The 22693-nt window shown below is 35.4% G+C and overlaps 3 protein-coding genes across 6 annotated transcripts; 1 reads left to right on the top strand and 2 right to left on the bottom strand.

Annotated features, from left to right (window-relative positions):
• The first annotated feature begins 817 nt into the window (after positions 1–817).
• Positions 818–3712, top strand: LOC8266710. Its single transcript, XM_048376875.1, has 5 exons — positions 818–925; positions 1637–1879; positions 1986–2820; positions 3110–3282; positions 3383–3712. The coding sequence occupies exons 3-5, from the start codon at positions 1999–2001 to the stop codon at positions 3513–3515; spliced, it is 1128 nt and encodes a 375-aa protein (XP_048232832.1). The 5' UTR covers positions 818–925; positions 1637–1879; positions 1986–1998; the 3' UTR covers positions 3516–3712.
• A 92-nt stretch (positions 3713–3804) lies between these two features.
• Positions 3805–9065, bottom strand: LOC8266711 (nuclear transport factor 2). Its single transcript, XM_002526499.4, has 9 exons — positions 8459–9065; positions 8210–8344; positions 7454–7805; positions 6724–6986; positions 6203–6380; positions 5728–5849; positions 5587–5655; positions 4918–4999; positions 3805–4324 (listed from the first exon to the last, which is right to left on the bottom strand). Exons 1-9 carry the CDS (start codon positions 8495–8497, stop codon positions 4167–4169), a joined length of 1398 nt encoding a protein of 465 aa, XP_002526545.1. The 5' UTR covers positions 8498–9065; the 3' UTR covers positions 3805–4166.
• A 1542-nt stretch (positions 9066–10607) lies between these two features.
• On the bottom strand, positions 10608–22053 carry LOC8266712 (pre-mRNA-processing factor 39-2). Of its 4 annotated transcripts, none has more exons than XM_002526500.4 (14): positions 21882–22053; positions 20893–21369; positions 19826–19935; positions 19088–19317; positions 18312–18479; positions 17544–17913; positions 16912–17055; positions 15959–16111; positions 15729–15845; positions 14815–14895; positions 14570–14719; positions 13266–13568; positions 12055–12168; positions 10608–11065 (listed from the first exon to the last, which is right to left on the bottom strand). In XM_002526500.4, exons 2-14 carry the CDS (start codon positions 21332–21334, stop codon positions 10958–10960), a joined length of 2490 nt encoding a protein of 829 aa, XP_002526546.2. In that variant the 5' UTR covers positions 21335–21369; positions 21882–22053; the 3' UTR covers positions 10608–10957. The 4 variants fall into 4 exon arrangements, with proteins under 4 accessions (XP_002526546.2, XP_015579277.2, XP_048232830.1 ...); XM_015723791.3 differs by having other exon boundaries at positions 10608–11062; XM_048376873.1 differs by having other exon boundaries at positions 21839–22035.
• Between the last annotated feature and the right edge of the window lie 640 nt (positions 22054–22693).

The following is a 22693-nucleotide window of genomic DNA, read 5'->3' as shown; positions in this document are numbered from 1 at the left end:
AATATTATTTTTAAATTAAATGTATTTAATCCTTGCATACAAGTTTAAAAAGTTATTTGCTGAAAAAAATTTAAAATTGATATATTTATTTTTTGAACATAGTTTGGTCCAACTTTTTAGTTGTGCTTTTTGTTGGTAGGCAATGCAATAGAGTGGCCAATAACCTTTTCTTTTCAACTATTGAAAGAGTATATTAACAATCACCTTATTAAAATATTACAAAGCTATATAAAAACCCAATAACTAGAAATGTTAAAAATTCTTTACAAATAGGAAAATACATATTTTATTGTTTGTGTGCTCAAGACATTTTTCCAAACAATGAGGTGCTTTCACAATTAATAGGAGACTGAAACTTTGAAGCACAGAACTGCAGCTGCCAAGTCCTTTTGAATTTGACTTGAGTGAAATAAAAATAAAAAAATAAAATATATTGAAGATCATCGACACTATCTAATGAATGCAAGAGATGCAGATACGATAACAACTGTTTACTGATGGTTCATCGATGCAGGTATCTCGATGATCCCTTCTTCTTTTTGTTTTTTACTTTGCACATATGTAATAGCTCTTCATCTTCTGCAGAATAAAGAAAAGGGTACTGTACTTTTCCTAGCCAGCAAAAGTGACCTCGGAGCCATTACTTTACTACAGAACAATGGCAAGAAACTCTGGATGTTGGTTTATATATACAGCGCATGTAATTACTCATATCTTTCTAGTAAACATGATTGAATGAATGTAAAATATATGTCTGTTTATAATAAATGCATCCAAATCTGTTCTGCTACTTTGATGGATAAAGGCCAGGGGATTTAACCGAGTTTTATTGGAAGGAGTTATCGACCAAAGAAGTTGGCTGCTGCTGCCAATACAAATGGATGAAGGCAGAGAGATTCAGGAGCTTTCTGGAATAATTGATCAGGTTTGGACAGTAGCAGTCTTGTGTACTTTTTGGTTTTGAGATTTTATTAGTTCGTCTGTTGGTTTCATTAATAGGAAAAGAGATGCCGCTAGGATTTAAAAGAACATTAGATGGTTGTTCATGGTGGTCTACTCTTGGTAGTTCCGGGAACCAATTCTAGGATTGGCTGTTGATGTTCTTCTGGTTCTTCCAAAATTTGATTCATATTCTATAAGTATGTAGCATGTAAATATTTGGTGGGTATCTTCTTTGTCTTGGCGATCTGATGAAATGAATATCACCTATATGGGTAAAAAAAAAAAAAAAACAATAGATACACACATATAAGAAAATGAAGGAACCCTTCTTTGCCAATCTTAATTTGCGATGAGAGAAAAAGCACTGTGAGTCTGTTATGGTGAAGGACATCTCTCCATACAATACAAGTAATTGATAAAGTAGAGCAAAATACATTAACATTCTTCTACTTCTGCTGCATTACATTTCGTACTATAGTTGTCAACTTTTCTTCTTGAACTGTCAAAACTTTGCTGACAAAACGTGTCAAAAGTAACAAAAAGCTTCCAAGAACTGAGGAAATTTATTTATTTTTGAAGTTGGTATTCAACGGAGGATATGCTTTTCTCCTAACCTCTTTCAACTTTGCAACATGTATTCTGGAAGGTACATGCATTGTTCTCCACCTAACCATAAATCATGTGCTCTTTGCAGGCTTTTTAACAAAACAACAAAAGTTGATATTTTTCTCTTCCAACGAGATCAAGCCTCTCTCCACCACAGAAAATAAATGCAATAAATAAGAGACTAAAAGAAAAGACAAGTAAAACCAAATTCCACATCAAACACTTGCTCTTTCTTATAAAAGAGGTGATCTTTTCTTTTTCATCTTTTGTCTGTCTAAATTGCTACTTTCAACAACTGGGTCGTCATTGCATTTGATTGCATCTCGAAAGGGTATATGATTCTTTCTCCCATTCTAATATTTATGTTCAGAATTTATATTTATTTCAATATTTCAGCTACTGTGATGTAATCTGTTTTTGGCTCACATTCTTCGCAGAATTATAGCCATAATGCTGCTGCGGAGCTCTTCAACACCAGTTCTTGGATCTCTGCTTTCATCTTTCTCAGACAGCCCCAACAACAACAACAACAATCACCACCATCAGAGCCTTAACAAATCCCCATTTCATCACCATCATATTGGATGTGTAAATCAAATTACAATTAATTCTTGCAGCTCCTCTCCTATCTCTCCCTCCATTGCTGAATTCTCTGACTATAATTCTCGTAGAGGTCTTCGCCGAGCTCACTCTGAAGGGAACTTAGAAGAACTTGCTTTTTCTTCCTGCAATAGTAATAGCAATGCAGATTGCCCAATTTCAAGCCAACCCAAGAAGATTTCAGGAAGACAGAAGTGCTTGATGTTGGAAACTATACCGTCCTTTTCACTTTGCAATTTGAGAAGCCGATTTGAAGAAGAAGAAGAAGGATATGATGATGGTGGTAGTGATATGGTTGATGAGGAAGAGAGTATGCAAGTGGCAGAAAATAGTGGCTTAAGTACTAAGATGGGGAACATGGTTTTGAGTAGTGAGCAATTGGGACTAGTTATGGAGAGAAGTTGGAATATGGGGTTTGAAGAGGAAAGAGGGTTGATTAGTGAAGAGATGCATCTTGCTAGGGGACTAGGAATTGATGGCGGTACCAGTGATAGGAATGGTACAGGTAATTTTGGTGGTGGTGGTGGTGGTGGTGGTGGCCGCGATGAGTTTCATTGGACAGATGGAGATGGTGGAGACATGCAAGGAACAGAGGAGTACTATAAGAAGATGTTGCAGGAAAACCCTGGCAACCCTTTGTTTCTCAGGAATTATGCTCAATTTCTGTATCAGGTTAGTCTTGTTCGATTTCATAAGTAAGTTCTGCCTTGAATTAGTTAAAAGTATGTATCAGAGTCTAAACTAGTGTAAATGATTTAATCAAACTGTGAATTTGCTAGTTAAAAAATAGAGAAGAACTGATTCAACAGAATGGGAACGTATCGAAGAGATCCGAATCAGACCTAAATGGGAATGACATGAAAAGTCTTTTTCAAATTGGTTATATAAGAACTACCCAAATATTTGATGTATGCATATTAGGTGAGAATTGATACAAAATACAACCATATTTCATCTCCAGACAAAGAGAGATCTTCAAAGAGCAGAGGAGTATTACTCGAGAGCTATCTTAGCAGATCCTAAAGATGGAGACATTCTGTCGCAATATGCAAAGTTAGTATGGGAGCTACATCATGATCTAGATAAAGCTTCAAGCTACTTCAAAAGGGCAGTTCAAGCTTCTCCTGAAGATAGGTATGTGCTTCTTAATCACTTGTACATATAAAAGTTCAACAATGTTTCTCCAGAAAACCAAAAGTTTTACAGTTGCTGAGTTTCAATTCTTGTTTTACAGCCATGTACATGCAGCATATGCTAGCTTCTTGTGGGAAACAGAGGAAGATGAAGATGAGAGTGTTGTGCCAAGAGATTTTGACGCCATGCCCCCCCATTTCTATGAAGGTCTAATGGCTTCCACAAGTGCTTGATTGAAGCTCTTGAGCGAAGATCAAGAGTTTGACAAGTGAAACACAGCTTATCTAGGCTTCTTACCTCCCATGGAAAAATGGAGAAAAAATGAGCTGTTCTGTTGTGTAGGAAAAATGTAGATCTTCGTTTTCCAATATGAAATTGCCCCACAAGCAATAGCTCAAACGGAATAAGATTCAGTTTAATGATTATGAAACCTGTAAACCTAGAACTCAAAGATTATTTTTTTTAAAATTCAGTGGTGAACTAGTCATCCTTGGAAACTTATTAATGAACCAAAGATAAAAATAAGGTTCAAAATTGAGCCTTTGTATAAACCCACCCATAAAACCACATATCATCACATTCCCTCACAACATAGGGCTTACATTGCCCAAAATCTCCCGCTTGAATTTGCATATAAAAACCATTCAAGGGGGTATGGTATGAAATGCAACTATACCCTTCGGAAGCAGTAAGCATTAAACAACGGGATATCTCTAACACCATCTGTAACAGCACACCTCAAAAAGTACACGTTGAAAGCAAAATGTTCGACCAGGAATATCAGTCACTTGAAAGCCCTCTTAATACTTTTACTTTAGATCAAAAAAATCAGGTTTAGGCCTGAGTAGTTCCTGCCTCCGCACGCTTTGTCAAGAGCCTTTCTCCTATCGTGTAGTCCGTTGATAGAAACCATTGCCTCTTGCTCTGGTGTAGTCACCAGCATCTTGATTGGTTCCCCTGCCCGAGGAGCTACGGGAACCAAAACGCCCCCTTGGTGCATCTGCTTGGTAACCACCTCGGCCTCTTCCCCTTCCACCTCGGCCTGGTGTAGTCCATAGAACAGAAAATCAGACAATTTTTTCTTCTAATCCATTTATTGCATACCGTGTTACAACACAGTTGCAAACTATAAAATGCAAGCGGGTGGGATGTGATAACATGAATGATACATTGCAAAAAGCAACAGGAAACCAAAAGCCTCAACATAGCAGAAGGAAAATGGTAGCCGCATCTGAAAACAGTGAGTTACGGCTAAATTTTCTCTTCTATTAGACACTGTTGAGAGAAAATTACTTGATGCATAAAACCTTCTACTATAGAGTTTACCATACAACTACTATCCACCGTATTATCCACAGTGCCCTCCATATATTACATGAGAACAAAACACACATGATGCTAAAGAACTTGGACAATAGAAATTCTGTATTTTACATTGTTTAAAGCGAAATTATTCACCATCCAGAAGGATGATAATTTTGTTAGATTGGCAAATGCTTCACTAAATCACTAGTAGAAGTAACCAAAATAACCAAACACTTCGTAAAATATATAGCTTTCAGAAACATACTGAAGTATAAGTCATTGAAAACACAAGTAATGAATCAAATCAAGAGAATGCTTTTTTGTTGTTACCTCCACCTCTAGAAGCAATGCCACTGTTTGGTCTTCGCTCCTCAATGTAGACCTGCCTTCCAGCCAATTGTATTGGAGATGCCTAAAGGAAGGACAATATTAGGCCAGGAAGATTTATGTCCAAAATACTCCTTTAAGAAAAAAAATGCTTCAATAAATGGTAAAAGGATGTCTTAGGGTTGAATGAGAACAACAAATATGAACTATTTCATCCTTAATCATCTGTTTCATATTTAGCTTCAATCACAATGAATAAATTCCAGGATGCACCAACCCAAAAAGAAAGTCTTATAACTTTAAGCACAAAGAAAATAATATTATCAGATAAATATTTTACTGTGATTTCACAAAGCATGAAAATAGATTTAGTTTTCCATTTTTTTTTTTTTTTCATCTTTAGAAACTCTAATGGATGGGATGGTTCTCTGTGTTTGGCACTAATGATATTTATTGTGGCACAGTGAAATTGTAATCACAAAGGCCATTCAGGAAAACATCTGTTTAATGATTGATTTTAAGCAGACCTATAAAGATCTGAGTAATAAGTGAAGAAAGAGATATGCTGGCTAAGGATGGGCATAAGAAACTGTAGAAACAGTAATCTATATGTACATACTCAGCAAGCTTATTTATTAAGCGAAAAGAAAACCAAAAGCAAGTCATTCAAACCTGGATTGCATTTTGAACACTGGTGAGGTCTTCAAACTCAACGAAAGCATAGCAAACTCCAATAACATCCTGTGGATAAATTGGTTATCAGCTAATTTCAAAGTTCATATCAGTAAGATACATGCTGGAAAAAAGATTCACCTTTCGATTCCTTATGAATACACCATCAGGCTTGATTCTGCCAAAGTTTCTAAATTCTTCCTCAATCTCTGCAGCAGTAATATCAGAGGGCAAGTTTCTAACATAGACAGATTTTGGTTCCCCTGAAGAGAAGAATATCTTATGTTAACACTGGGTATATGTTCCCTCAAGTTTAAATTTCAAGCAATGTAGATAACAACATTATTCATTGGACTGTAGAGAGATAGGGAACAATGAAAAATCATCATGCTTGGTGATCAGATATTAATTTTCTCAAGAAGTTTGCTTATGTTAAGAAAATCATTGCAGAGATTATTGTCCGTGTTTACATTCCGTGAAAACAATTTCAAAAGAATGCAAGAATCAAAATACTGGCTCTTGCAATTTGACTTTGGCGATTGACTAGAATGCTAATGCAAGAATGCTTAAAATAGCCAACAACAGACAAATCTTTAGAGTAATAGTCCAGAAATACCTTCATCTACTCCCAAGTTGTCTGTTGTTTCAAATCCAGATTCAGGCACATAAGACAACCCAGAGTCCGGTTGCTGAGATGTGGACTCTTGTATATGATTCCAATCGGAAGTAGCTGGGGGGCTTTTGTTAACAGGTGGCTGAGTAACAACTGATGACGGTCCCTTAGAAACCCGTAACTAACGAGTTTATACCAATGAAAATGAAACAGAGAATTTAAAGAAAGAAAAATTGGTTAGTATCCCTACTAATTTATGCAGCTTTCTAAAAACACACATAAAAACAACATGAACAACACATAAAAACAACAAGAACAAAAACTCCCTACTACTCACACATGTTATGTTCCTCCAATATTTAAAGCCGTTCCTCAATGGAACTTTATGATTCTATTTCTCTACTTCTCATCTCTCATGCACAAATAGAGTTAAAGAGCAGCTTTAAAATTTGCAGAGGTCGCAAATGCAAAGTTACATAAAACCCAAGGAAAGCATAAATACAAGCAACGGAGTCGGTACATACAATAGAAGCCCAAGTTTTCTTTGGAGCTTCTTCTGTAGGTTCCTCCAGAGCGGCAGCTGTAGGAGTGGGATCTTGCACAATAGTCACAGCACCTTGAAATGAAGCAGGTGTCTCCTCAACAGGAGCTTCTTCGACTACGATTTCAGTCTCAAAGTCTTGTTGCTGCTGTTGCTCTGGAAGACTGTACTTGTCCACTGGATCATCTTCTATATGAACTGAATTCACATACTCCCTGGCTTCTTCTTCCAAAACATAGTCAGAAACTACAAAGCGAATATTTAAACATAATAAGAAGGCAAAACTGCAATCATCAAATGACTTAGAAATTATGCAAAGTGGATTTAAAAAAAATCAGAAGCTACTACAAAGGCAGCCACTTAAACAGATTTGCATCTGGCTTCCTTTTCAATAAAAATTGAGGGTGCGCTTTACAACTTGATATAAAGCCCAAAGGTATGAAAACATATAGATCTCCCATACTTAAATCTAATAAACAACCCCATAGAAAAGAATGAAACATACATGCACCTAACTACGAAGAAAAAACACATTTTATCTCATTAACTAGTTTCACCTCAGCGACTTTTATGTCATAATTGCATAGGATGTACATTATAGAGCCTTAATTCAACTAAGCAATAAAATATGATAAAAGACCTACTTCATTCATCTGTGCTCTTAATCTGCACAGCTGCTAATACATGTCTGCACTACAGAGTTACCATATTACCTGGAGGCTCGGGAAGAGTGCTAGAAGAATTCAGTTGTGTATCATGAATGTCCTCAGAAGATATGGGAGCTGAATGTTGCTGGTATACATTTTCAGATGAGATAGGAGTTTGATGTTGCTGGTAGATGATTTCTTCATCGATGAACTGGAAGATATCATTAAGAACAAAGTATCCCTTCTCCTGAGGAGCCAGGAAAAAGCTCTGCACAAATTTCCTCCTGCCACTGAAATCCTTGTTTTTAACTGAACCAGATACCATCACCATGACACCTCCGTTCCATGACTCCAGAGAATTGATAGTCTTAATCTCAATTGCAGTAAAATTTAGGGACATGACAAGAGTATGGATTTGCTGGACAGAAACATATAGAGAAGCATAAATTAATAAATTAGTTATCACAAGAATAAGCAAAAAAAACAGTTTATAATTAAACTAACATCAAAATTTTCTAGGACCCACGAAACAGAAATAACACAGGAAAAGCAGTAATGGCTGAACTGGAAAACTAGATCATGATCTTAACAGAAAACATACGCATGGATGAATTCATGCTAAAAAGTTAACAGGCAACATCAGAAAGTGTTTAGCCTAACAAACATAAAAACTCTAAGTCTCTAAGACTCTGAAGGATTCAGTAACTATATAATCTAACTATTCCAATTTGAATGCAAAAACCAAATTAAAGAGATAATTCAAAAACAAAAACAAACGGAAGAAATGTGTCGAATCCAATAAATTAAAAAGGAAGAAAGTACCAGCATTGAAGAAGCGGAGTCGGTGGAGTCACCATCAACACGAATCATAGAACTGCCATCCGCATAAAATTGATGAACAAGATCAGGATGTTGTTGAAGCACCTGATAGTACTGTCCTACAAAATACGATCCCACCTAACAACCCAGAAAAAGAAAAGATTATATCTTTTTGTTATTATACTTACCATCAGAAACTAAATTCATGTAATCATGGATCTTCTTTTTTATCCATAAAGAAGAGATAATTACCTGAACAGCACTAACAGGTCCCGGATATGGACTACCCATTATTACAAAACAATAAAAGATGTTCGCTTTTGCACGGCAAAAGCGTTCAAATAAGTAGATGAATACAACAAGCTGAAGTCTTTTTTTTTCCTTATACTTTGTAGAGATCCAACAATAAATAGTATGGTCTAAACCCAGAGATTTTTAGGGTTTATGATGTATATGACTGCGTGTGTTTTTGGGTTTTTGAGTTGTAAATAAAAACGGTTTCTTGCAGAGAGAGAGAGAGGGTTTTGTAGAGAGAGGACTAAGATTAGATTAGACAGACAGATCTGTGGAGAGAGAGAGAGAGAGAGAGAGAGAGAGTTGCAAAATGCTGTGATTTGCTAATAGAAAAGATATATAACTAGGGATGGCCGCATGAAATCATAGCTGTACAAGTGTCGATATTCGATTAGAATCACAACCGTCCAAATAATGAATCCTTAACAAATTCGAAATATAGTTAATTAGGTACCTTTGAGAGGTATGAATGAAAGGGTTGAGGTTTTATTATCTTGATGATGATGATGATGATGATGTTGTTATTAGAATGACGAAGGTGAAGCTCCACAGTTCAGTTTTATGGTAGGTACAGAAGAATCCATGAGGTAGAGAACTACTTCTTGTAGTTTGTAAAGACAGAAATGGGAGAGATACCAGAAAACAATAAAAAATTTCACCAAAATTAGCAAAATACGCTCTGACTTGAGGCACTCTTTTATGCAAAATATAGTTTATAGGACTTGACTAATATAGTCAACATTGCTTTTCTTTTTTTCTTTTTTCTCTTTTATATTCATGGGTGCAATGCATTATAGCCTCGCTATTCAATTTTATTTATTTTTGAGACAAAACGAAAACTAAAGTGCAAGATGAACAAAATTTTTATTATTTTTAAATTGTCTTTTCTTTTTATGAGTATTAGATTTTACTATTAATTAATAGATATTACTAATACATGAAATACTGAAAATTCTATTAGGAAAAGATGTTTCCTAGAAATTTTTTTTTGAGAAAATAGAAAAGTAGAGTTTTTATTTAGTCAACATAATTTTTCAAAACTAAAAAGTAGAAAAATATTTTTCAAATTTCTATAATTATAGAAAACATCATTTTAGTAATTATATATTTAGAAAATACAGTCATATGTATTCAGTTCTATTATTACTTTTTAAGATTTTATTATGCATATCCAAACTAATGTATATCCTTTTTTTTTGTTAGAGCGACTCTTATTTTAGTTTTAATTTTAATTTTTCAAATGAAAAGTAAAAAAATTAAAAAACTAAGTAAAAACTAACCATTGAAAATGAAGAAATAAAAAAATTTGTCTATAACTTAACAACCGCATATCTTCTTTTATGCATATAATTTTTATTATATCCTAAATGACAATAATAGCTTTGAAAGAAAGGATAAATTAGTAGTTAGACTATTTTCTTGCTTTGTCTCCAAGCTGAAAGGAAATTATATTTGCTATATTTCATTCCATTTTTCTTCACTTCTTTAATAGATAAGAGAATTTAAACAAAGTTTCTTTCTAATTTCATCCTGCCATGAGATAATTCACCATCTTTCTAGTCCTCACAAATATGCTCTCGTTCGACCCGTCTCAAAAGATTTAAGGTCTCCTTTTCACCCCAAATAAGAGAAGATCAAAGTCGGTCGGCAATGAAACCTTCTAATCAAACAAAGCGGCCCGCTTTTCTACTTTTTCTTTCACATTTCAAGGACATAAAAAAAGAATAAAATAATAATTAAAATCCATAAGCTTTTTTCTTCCGATTGTTTTAAGCTCCATTAGCATCAATGCATACACGCTGTTAACTGTTTCAGGAAAGAAAAGAGCGAAGAGTATTTGCTCAAGCTTTCTTTGAAAACCTTTACAGGCCCCTAAGACTGGTTGATTAAACCCAATTCTTTACTTCTATCGCATTATCTGGACTTGGTATTACTATAATGTGATGAGAGAGAGAGAGAGAGAGAGAGAGAGAGAGAGAGAGAGGGCAGCATCCAAGCAATCTAAGAAATCAAATCAGACCTCCCATGTAAAAGAAGACCCGAGGAAAAAAAAAGCCAAGCAAAAAAAGGACCGCCCAAGCAACCATCAAGTTAGCTTTCTAACAAATAAAAGGCAACTGAATGACTTGATTAGTAAACAATTAACTTTTACCACATTCCAAGCTTCTATTTTTTCCAGTTTTTGAGCTCTACCTACCAAAAACTGTGAAAACTAATTAAAAATAAAAAAATAAAGAACTATCCTCACGAAAAAATACCTGGAAATGGCAAAGGATACATGATATACTAACTACAATGCTACTGTAGCACCTGAAAAGATAAAAAACTTCTCTCAACTTCTCCCCCTTACTGCATCTCAGCTACACTGCCCCATGTTCTTAAAAAAAATTGCCAAGTCACAGGAACGTTTAGCATGGAAATCCTCGAGGAAAAACAACAGGGCAAAGTCCTGCCAGCTTAGTAGTAACTCCCATAATAGGGCTGTGAAACAGAAGCCGCCTGCTGAGCTGGGGCCATTGTGGCTGTAGCAGCCGGTTGTGCATAACTTTGTTGGGGAAAAGTCTGCTGAAATATCACAAAGTTATCAGCATTAGAAAATTGAAATCAGTGAACATTGTCGTTTGGACCAAAAAATAATCAAATAAATACTCTCAAGTCTATAATTATAGCCGATTCAATATGGAAAATGAAAACTGCATCTGATTGGCAGAGAATACATCACTTGTACAAAAGGTATGCATTGATACAAAATTTACAGGTGCTCCGACCAACCACGGTTAGCAATGTTATTTTGCTTGCGAAGGTGATGAAAAACCTACTCAGGTAGCACGCATAAGATTAAACTGTCGGCAGTAACCCAATGCAGTTATTTATGGAATCCTCATGGGAAAGTCAAACCGTTATGGAGTGCTCTGATGGGGTTTTGATTTTTGAGACAACACAAACATGGAGGTTTCCACCAGAGTTGGATAATAGTACAGCTCTAATAAACTCACTTTGTGCTGTTTAAAACACATCTAAGGGAATCATACCTATCCAACACAAAAGCCAACTCTTTGTTTAACAAGCCCGTATCTAAGTTCGCAATTTTTCCTATCATTATATGAATGAAGAGAAAAAGATAAATGAAGTGCAGAAAAGGCCTAGTGTATACGGTGATTTACAATGTCACCTGTCACTTAAATGAATGGTAAAACCAATTAAGAATTATCAATTGAAAACGGGAAAAAAAAAAAAAAAAGAAGGAACTACCTTAGTAGATTCTCTGAATTCTTTTTATCATTCGTTTATGTTTTTCTACTTGATAAGATTTTCTTCTAACACCTCATTAGTGAAAGTCCACAAAAAATTAGCATGAATTTAAGGAAAATAAAATCATCCAGTATCCAAATTGAACTTCTTCCTTAGGTTAGGGTTCAGAATTGTAGCATGTACGAACATAAAAGATAGATTAAATTATAATTGATCCATACTTAAGGTTTTGGTTTATTTACCAAAACAACTGTATGCAGTTATAAGAAATAAATAGAAAGCAAATCTGAACTTTTTGGTACCTGGGCAGGATATGTTGGAGGATAAGCACCGTAAGTAGCTGTTTGTGCAGCAGAAGTAGGTGCCTGTGGAGTAGTATAGCTGCTTGCATAACTGCCATATGTACTGTATGCTGCCTATTACAAGAAAAAACAACACTCTCATTGCACAAATCACAACACTGATTGCAACAGAACTTTATCTTGTTTAAATGGTAGAAAAAGCAAACTGGAATCACTAACATAAGAAAAGGCTTCATTAGAAGGGAGCATATAAGATGACCTATCTGCAAAGAGAAGTCCTACTTTACAAAAAACAAAAAAAAAAAAAAAACAAAAAGAAAGAAAAAGAAACCCTGGTAACTACCATATTAGCACATTTACTTAACCATGTTTCACTCAGAAAGAGATCATAGAATTACACATGGCAATGCAGAAAAAATCATTTGAGCCAGATTGATAATAGACCAGAAAGAAGGCATATACTAGGCATATCATCCCATTATCTTGTCATCCTCTTAGTTAAAACCTATGCCATGAGAAAAATAAGGCAAATTATGTATATTGATATGAGATGAGCTGGCACAACAAACCAATACATCAGATTGCTACTATATCTCAAATCTTTCTAAGGCAAAAGGTATACCACTGTACTGCTGATGACATCAGGGGAATTGAAAAAGAAAAATGAAGAAATTAATGTCAAATATGCCATAACATAGTAATTGCTACGACAGCTGCACAGAGGAAGAGAGAGCCTCCCCTGTAAAATTTGAATTCATAATCAAGATGATGGTACCTCTAGTCCTTTGAAATATAACTTTAGGAAATGTTGATGTGCATCAAATCTGAAAGACTTAATATTCTCAATCTCTATATGGCCCTACTATATATTCAGAAAAACAACATTCAACTTTCTATATAATAGCTTTTGTAGTTGACTACAAATAGATCTATACTACCAAAATTCCTTTTTTCTTTCCTCTTTTGAGTAAAGGGGAGGGGATGTTATTACTTTTGTGAGATTCAAACCCTGGTGCCCCGTCTCAAACTAATCTCACCTTACTACTAGGCTAAGGCACCAAATTTGGTCCTGAAGTTCTTGCTTGTTACTTGAAACGCAACCCAAAGAAAAAGATCAGAAACTAGACATCCTAATACAAGAGAACATTTGGTAAACTCCACTATTTCAAGAGCATAAACTTCAAGGTATAACAATGTGCAAGGAAGATCACCTGCTGACCATAGCCAGGAGTCCATTGTTGCATCTGTGCCTGTGTAGCTGGCGGCCAAGCTTGAGGTTGTACACCATAACCAGCTGCCCACTGATTTTGTGTGCTTGGATAAGCACCCATAAGAGACTGCACAGGTGAAGGAGCATCACCGTAAGGTTTTGCTATTTTTGACTTATCTGAAGTTAGATAATCATCTGCATGGCGCTTTTTGAACTCTGACTTGCTCCTGTGAGGTAGGAAGAGCTTGGCATGCCGATCATCAGCCTTCTTAATAGATTGTGCATCTCCAAACATACCCAAAAACTGTAAGCAAAAAAGAGAAGTCAGTCAACTATTGGTGAGAATGAGGATTATGTTAACCATTTAACCCTTTTTGAACCTAGACCTAGTATCTTATTAGGGCAGCCACCATACAAAATGCATATATAAAATCCATCTAAAGATTATATGGTGGCTAAAATAGAAGTACAAAAATGGAATGTCATGTATACACATCAGGTTAAGTAGCATAAGAACATAAGTTTCAATGTAATGTGTCAGAGCTTTTGAGGGTCAATATGTACAAGAACCATTAATTTAAAAAGAAAAAAATATAGTTGGTTTACAGAATCACCAGCACACAAGATGCAAAGAGACGCATGCAAGCATAATATTCAGACACCAGTATCAACATTCAATACAATAGATAGGACAGTATTTTCCATATGAGCACTGCTGGCAGGGATTATGTTTGCTGTCAGTATAATGACAAAGCCACAGGATATACACATGGATGGCCCAACAGAAATAACAGTGACCTAAGCAGAATATAGATGACACTCTTTACTATAAAGAGAATAAAACTTAAAATTGGATGGGAAAAAATATGTAGATGGAAATTTATCTCCAAGTTATGGGTACAACAGTCATCTATCAGGCCACAAATAAATAATGCAAACACTGAGGGGTAAATTGATGATTTTCCCAAAAGCAAGTTCGAGAGAAGCAATTTATAAAAATTTTAAAAAATCAATATATTAAATCAAAAAAAAATCCTGAAACTGCTTTTTCATTAGTCAACAGCAATTCTAAATACACCCTAATTGAAGTAACAGCCTTTTGTAGCAGAACTTGTACGGCAAAAAATGATGGGGTTGGGGAAATAATGGCAATGACATCAGAATTCAAAATGTAAAATTTACCAGCTAGTGCCATGTGAAGTTTAATCAAGTCAATAAGCCAAATCAAGATGAGAACTAATCCATACTTTTCAGTCTAGAGGGAGGAGAAGGGGAAAAATAAAATTTAAGAAATAAATAAACTACCTCCAAGAAAATGCAAGATAGCTCCTCTCTATCAGTAGCACTTGCAGCACTGAGGCTGTCTGAGTTGGGCATTACAAACTTATCAACTAATGAATCTAAATAATCAATTCGCTTCGGTAGTGACTGAATCGACTCAATATGTATAAAAGCCTGCACATAAATTTTATTTTTTTTAGAAAGACAGATATATTAGCTGCAAGAAACATGATACAAATGAAAGTTTAAAAAATAACAAGATAACAAACCTCAAGAAGCGGTTTTGATAATTGGACATTCTCAAGGGCTTCAACTAGAATTTCCCTAGCTTTGTCTATATTGCCAGAAACCTACCAAAATGGCATGAAAAAAGGCAAGATGAATATGACACGTCATTAAAATCTCAAAATTATAATTGCCAGACAAAGGGCATAAGGAAGTAAGGCCTTGGAGATTAAACAGGAGAAAAAAGGATTAAAAAAGAAACTCAACTACTTCTCTAAGATACAAGACACAATCTAATTCCTTCTCCAACCCCAACATAACACACACACACACACACACACACAACATATATATGCATCCGTGCATATATATATATATATATATATAGATATATAGATATGTATTATCTGATAAATGGAGCACAAACGACTTGTAAGATATTCTAGAAACAAAGACATCAAGAATAGCCACTAAATTAAGATTCCTTCACAGGGAAAGTCCAAAAAGACGGGTTAACAGTACCACTCTTCAACTTTGCCATGAAAGAACTGCTCTTAACACTTCCAACACGCATTTTTCCTGGTTGCAAGTAGAACATTTCTATCATTGCATCAAGCCTAACCACAAACTGATGCTGACAAAATGAAAGACTTTCTGACCTCCCAGTTTCAGTATTAATATTATTTACAGACAGAATACAACCCTGGTCTACCTATTCGCAAACCAGTCATTATACAATATGGTCTGGTTTCACTTAAATTTTGAGCTCAATAATTTGACTAGTTTCCTAAAATCATGCATCTGGGTTTCATCTTCAGGAAGATAATGCAAAGGAATGGTAGATGTGGAACAAAAGACAGACACTTATATAAAATTGATCTAAACTCCCCTAGGGCAGCAAGCACTAAAATTCTATACTAAAACATAAAGAACGCATAGACAGCACAAACCAACATACCAAATATAGAAACCGGGTGTATTGTGCATATAGCATTGGCAACACCTGTGAATGCTCTTTCCCTTTTTCTATAGCTATGGCTTGTTCATATAAAGAGCAGGCATCTTTGAGGTTTCCCTGCATGTAAAATAAATGAAGTGAAAACATCTGCAACCATATGAAACTGACAGTAAATTATACATCTCATATCTGTATGCTTCATGATTAAGAACTTGCTGACATTATCTCACCAGCCTATGTTCCATGTTTGCATGCTTGACAACTGCTTCAAAAAGACCAGGTGCAATTTCAGTGTGTACAAGTTGGTATGCAGCTCGGGCACCAGGTACATCTCCATTCTGCTCTCTAAATCGAGCTGCAAAAAGGTGAATCTCTGGTCGCCTCTGTTGAATTTTAGGAATAAACGAAGAACTCAAATCAAATGACAGATTGAAAACACATATTTTTCTCTATGAATAAAGAGCATAGAATTCTAAATTAATACTGCCACATTTCCTCAAGATTAGATTAATACCAAACAGAAAATCCAGAATGATGTATCAAAAGCATAGAATAATTTAAGAATAAGAATAACCTACATATTAATGGAAGGAGGCATATTCCTTTTCCAATTGATTTTAGTTTCAACAAAGCCTTGTGAAGTATATCTTTAAGTAAATAAAATTCTAAAAGGTAATTACAATGTGCATCCTAAGTTTTGGCATATTGTACTAACTTGTCCTTGTCTTCTTTTCATTTTATTTTCTTCTTACCAACTCATCCCTACTAACTCGTCCTTGTGTTCTTTATTATTTTATCTTTTTCTTACTAACTCATCCCTCAGTTTTGACATTTCACAAGCATTTAAAGGTGAAAATCTACTGTTTAAGATCGGAGGGGAATAGATACTAGGTAAAAACAAGAAGAGATGTGTTAGTATTTGCAAAAAAAGAAAAACGCACAAAGAAGAATTAGTACAATAGGCCAAAAATCAGGGGGCGAATTGCAACTAACCTAATTCCAAAATGTTTGTAAAACAAATGCGAAAGCAAATATAACCAAAATCCAAATCAAATTGTCACTCAATAAAAATAAAATAAAATAGCTGGTTGATGTCTAGTCATTAGTTAACTAATCTCAACTGAAATAACAAGAAAGATCCCATAAAGTACCAGGACCGCATTCCAAAAATGGAATTTCATACCTTGACAAAAACTTGAGTTGCACGAGCAAGTGCATTGCTAGCAAGATCCATACTCCCAGAGGCTTCCATGCACAAGGTATATCGTATCCAATACTCGGGATAGTTGGCGCAAGCAATTAGGCATCTTTCAAATAACTTGACCACCTGATTCACAAAAATACAACATCATAACCCAGAAAGGATGGGAGAACCCACCAATATATTAGCAAAACAGAGAACATAAAACACTAAGGAGATATGCATAAGAAATACTCCATTGGGGAATAGAAAGGCCCCTCAAATACGAAAGGAGGGACCCCCCTTGCCTGATAGATAGATGGTTAGGAAGACAAGAAGATACCTGCATGCATAACATATGAATTTTAAGAAGAATAAAATCTCAACACATACTTGAACCTAGAATGTCCATTGACAAATGAGGGTTTGAAGTACTTAGCCTTAAAGAAACCAAATCGAAGGCCCATGCTTTAGTCTCAGTTCAATTTCCGGTTTAAAAAGTAGCTTCATCCAACGGTTTAGCCAATAAAGCATATGATGCAGCAGATATTACTTAACTGTAAGTCAATATATAACAACTAAAAACTAAGGAAGCACAATAAAGTCAAGGATGAACAGCAAACAAAACCAAATACCTTGTTCAAATCATCTTCTCTTTCTAAAAAATCCAGATAATTATGCCAATTTTCAAGCTCTGCAACATTAAGGGGCCGCACATGAAAGTAAGGCCTCCTAATACCAGTTTCAAAATCACATATCTTAGAATCAAACTCTTTAGCTTTCTTATATATCTCTTCTCTAACAGCGATATACTTCTCCAGCTCCTCTGCTTCTGTTAAGCCAGCACTTGCAGGTTTGGAAGACTGTTCAGCAGCATCAGGATGAACTTCGCCCTCATTTGCTTGGTCACCACCCACTGAAGAAACAGGGAGTACCGTAGCAGCAGCAGCTTCCTCAGCAGTCCTTAATTCTGACAAAGCATGGCTTGCAGCAAAAGCCTTAAACCTGTAAGACCAGCAACAAGGTGCATAAGAAAAATTAGAAGATATATTATGCAACATAGTATATGCACATGGATCTTTAACATTAATTAATAACAAAGAAATCAGAGCCACCACAAAAACCAAAGCAATATAACAAAACAAACACAAACGAGGGGCAAAGCGGCGCCATTAAGAAAAATTCTAAGAAACAATATGGGATCTTCAGCCTTATTGCTAGGACCCATTCATGCTCCAACATCTGAAATAGCATGAACAGATCTAAGAAAATGCTAATATGTAAAAACCACTTATTTTACCATGAATAAATGTGCAAACATTCTTCTATGAAGCATTACACTTTAATAAGCCATAAGAGGAGTCACTTGTGCAGACTGCAAGGTATAACAAAGAAAAGTTTACCTATTGAAAAAATCATCCAACCGTTTATTTGGAATCTCTAATATCCTTGTGTAAATCATGGCAACACGGCTCCATTCTGCATGCATTTCTTCATATTCAATGTACTTGTCCCACAGGGGGTATGACAGATAATCTGTTCCAACATAAGCTAATCCTCGCTCAAAAAGCCTGAATCAAAAGAAAACATTGTCAAGATATAAATTTAGACACATACCCAGCCAACACTGACACATCCATAAAGGGAGACATCGGCACTAATGTTGAAGGAGAAGGAACAATTCACTCTAACAGCATGACACTTCCAAATGCCACATTTACCTTCCTTTTAAATACCATACTATGTCTGAAATGGAGCAGTGAATGAGGCCATCTTAGCCCTTAACTGGACGAGATCTTCTCAGCAGCATTTTGCATATTGATGCACCTCAGAGTTCAAAGATAAATACAGCAATAATTCAAAATAACTATATTACTATGACGCAGACCATTGAAGAAGGAAAGGTGTATAATGACGCCAGGAAAACAGATTTGACATCCTAAAGAAAATTCAAACAGCTACCCATAGAGTAGCGTCAAAACCAAGGGTTTGCACATCAGAAAATGCATTTCTAAAGCATTCCCATCACACCTTTCGCCATAATGTGAGCAATCACTGTTCCAGGCATACTGAAATCATGTTAGAGAATTAACAAAATCACCAGATTCTTGACACAGGAAATCACGGAATCATGATTATGTATTCCAACAATATTAACAGGTGATTGAACAGCTATTACCTTCTAATAGTGTCTGGATCTTCATATGTGTTTATGGTGAAAATGCAATAATGCAACCACATGTCCACTGAATATGTCACCCCTAGAACAGCTCGTTCATATACCTCCACAATTTTGTCCATATAACCAGTGCGTGCCTCATGATCTGCATATTTCTTCCAATAACCATAACACAATGGGAATTCAGCTAAAAAAGCGTCATATACTTTTCGAATTTTCAATATCTTGTCCTGCATCAGATTTCAACAAAAAATGTTAAAACTATAAAAAATCAGGAGTCTAGGGTATATAAAACATTAATTGATTTGTAGACTCAATCTCAATCTCAGATTAGAATCCTATCAATCTTGGATTTCGTCAAACTTTTCCCTTCAAGTACAAATTGAAGTGTTGAAAGACACAGAATCTTAATGCATAGTAGCTGGCTGCATGTGTAATATCATTTTGCCTCCCATCCTGAAACTAACTTCTCATCCTGAAACTAACTTACCCATCCAGAAACTAATTTAACTTAGTAACGCCAGATTTTACTTTAATCAAGACCTGTTAATTATTCCAGTACCCAATGTCATAAGATGCGCATGCAGTCATTTCAAGGACAGCTGGCGCTGTGACCAACAAGAAGTATGTCCTAAGAGTGAACCTGCTAATGATCCACTTCCGGAAATTAATATTTTGTTGAAAAAAGAAATATGCACTCAGGCTCTTGCAGCTCATCATAAATCTGAAATATCATACCCCTGCCACCTTCTCTGTCTCATCAATCAAGGCAGTCCATGCATCAAAGTCCAAGGAATTAGCCTTCACAATACTCCACAATCGCTCTTCTTCACCTGACATTGGTGTCACTACAGCAAGAGAAGGAATAAAATGAGTGGAACACCTAAGATATGGTCAACATAACATTTCTTGGAGAAACTCTGGAGAAAAATATCCAAGCTAGCAAGAAGCACAACAAAACAACTTAATAAAAATATTACACATGGACTGCCACCATTAACAGGTTTAGAAATAAACTCTGTAACTGTATGAAATTAACCAGGATCTAGAAGTAGCTTATAGAGACATAGAATTAGAGTTTACACTCCTTGTCCCTGATTATAAGACCTGCAGAGCCAATGAAACTAATGACTTATGGTGTCTGTCATGATTGAAATAAGGAGTCAAGTGCTTCAAATAAGGATCTTGTAATTTTTTATGGAATGAGGGCTGACATTATATCATATATGCACTTCTCCACAAATTTGATCAATAATCAAGCTTAATAGACGAATTAGGGTACCATGTGAACTATAAAGGAGCAGGAATCAAATACTTGAATTAACAAGTTCTATTGCATTTCATCAACCACCCTCTCCCCTGCTTCATATGGAAAGACGAATCCCCACAAAAGGTTTTACAATGTCTTATAGGCACTTCAAATGGAACACACACACGGAGGGACAGAGATTTAATCCACAATTGTACCATTGAAATATAGCATACAAGGCATATTTCATGAACGAAGAATGATAGAAGTAGGGCAACAAAGGAGTGAATAGATATTGCAAAAGCTTGTATTTACATTGCTAAGCTAACATCAAATCTTCTGTTGTCTGGATAAAACTAGTGAATAAATAGGAAAACAATAAACAAGAAAGATTTAATATTGTTGCCAACAAGTTGAAACCAGCTAAGCGTCCACTTAGAGACAGATGATCATATTGCAAACTTGATGTCAGAAGCACTGACGCTGCTTATGACTATATCAGAGGTCTTAAAGTCTTGCATCGCATAGAAACCACAATATAATGCAGAATACACACCTGAGCCATCTGCAAACTGTTGTCCAGCAGCAGCACCTTCCCCACCCATATCTGCAGCAATACCATTCTCAGCTGATGTAATTCCTGCTTCAATACCAATATTGCCATTTATAGAAGAATTGTAACCAGCAGCTAGAGGTGGTGCCTGAGTAGCAGCTGCATTCTCACTAGTAGTGCCCATTCCAATATCTGGCTTAGTCTCATATGCCGCATTGGCATGAATCCCTTGTACAGCAGAACTAGGATCTGCATATGCAGGCATAGTATAAGCTGCATCAGCAGAAGAAGAAAAACCTCCAGTACCCTCAGTGGAATAAACGCTAGAATCAGGAACAACATTCGAGGCAGTATCACCACCATAACCAGCAGTAGTAGTATATCCAGTGGATGCATACTCCGTGACCGTAGATGTCTCAGCAACTATCATCTCACTATCTCCCATATTCAATTAAACAACTTCTATCTCTAGGGTAAAAGCTGCAGCAGCACATAGTCACATGCATATATTAGCTGTGTCTCACAACCATAATATAGAAACAAAAAATCAATGATGCAATGTTTTAAATTCCTTCCGATTTTGCCAAAATCAAATTGACGTGAGCAAGAATTAAACTAGAGATTGCTGCTTAGGTAAGTAAATCACCGTTATAGGAAAAAAGTAGTGCATAATTGAGCATAATGGATAATATATCTCATTTCACCAATCAAATTAATGTGAGTAAAAAACTAACCTAAAACTTATTGCTTAGGTTAGTTAATTACTATTACAAAAAGCAAGAACTAATTAGTTACTCAAGTTCACCAATAATAGCAATAATCAACACAAAACTATACAATTGATAACATCAGATCCAAAATTCGAAACAAATAACTATGCTGTTATGAAAACTGAAGCATGATGACGGATAAACAAATGAACCCTAACTAAAAGTTGTATCGAACTAACCCTAAGTGAACCTGAGACTGCGAGAGAGAGAGATAAAACCTACATGGAGCAGATGAGGCGGCGTCGTTGTAGTTTACAGAGAGAGAGAGGCGTAGATTTTATCCGCGGCGTGTACTGTCCGATATGGAAAGGAGTTTCTTCTCCAAGTGAAGAGTTTCGTTTCGTTTGGTGAGTAACGCAAAAACGCAAAGAGAGTACAGTAACGTTGAACGCGGGTTTTATATTGTAGGGAGATTGTGCGTTGCTGGTCATGTTTTTTTCACTACTGCTGTTTGATCTTGACCGTCTAAATTTCCTAGAATTGTTTCTTTGTGAACCGTCAGATTAGAGGTCATTCCCTTTTCAAAATTTAAATTCCGGAAAAATTTTGTTCTTCGCTGAAATTTATTTTTTAATTTATTTTTCATTATCATAAAGTTCCATCTCTTCCCTAATAAAAAAAGTTTCATCTCTTTCTCTCACAAAACTTGTATTTATGAGGAATATATAGATTAATGTAAATGTACATAAAATTGCATCTATTAAAGAATTAAACCATTGTATTCTATACAATTGAGAATTAAATTTTAATTTTACTTTTTTATTATTATTTAAAGATGTGCAACAAAATAAAAAACGAACTTGCTATTATATTGAAGTCTTTATGCTAATTGATTAAAATTTATAATAATATCTATACATTGCATAAAATTTTAAAAAATAAAAAGAAAAATAGTTATGCAAGAGATTATGCACATTTTTTGGAGGAAGAGCGATAAGGACATATATATGGCGACTAAAGTTATTTAGAAAATGTGTGCAATAAATTAACATGGTCTTTCATCTGAGAAACTATTGGCATTCTTGCTCATCTTA

This window comes from Ricinus communis, chromosome 7 (assembly GCF_019578655.1).
Source record: "Ricinus communis isolate WT05 ecotype wild-type chromosome 7, ASM1957865v1, whole genome shotgun sequence".
Lineage (NCBI taxonomy): Eukaryota > Viridiplantae > Streptophyta > Magnoliopsida > Malpighiales > Euphorbiaceae > Ricinus > Ricinus communis.
Note: the sequence above shows the minus strand (reverse complement) of the source record. Positions and strands in the feature narration are given on the sequence as shown.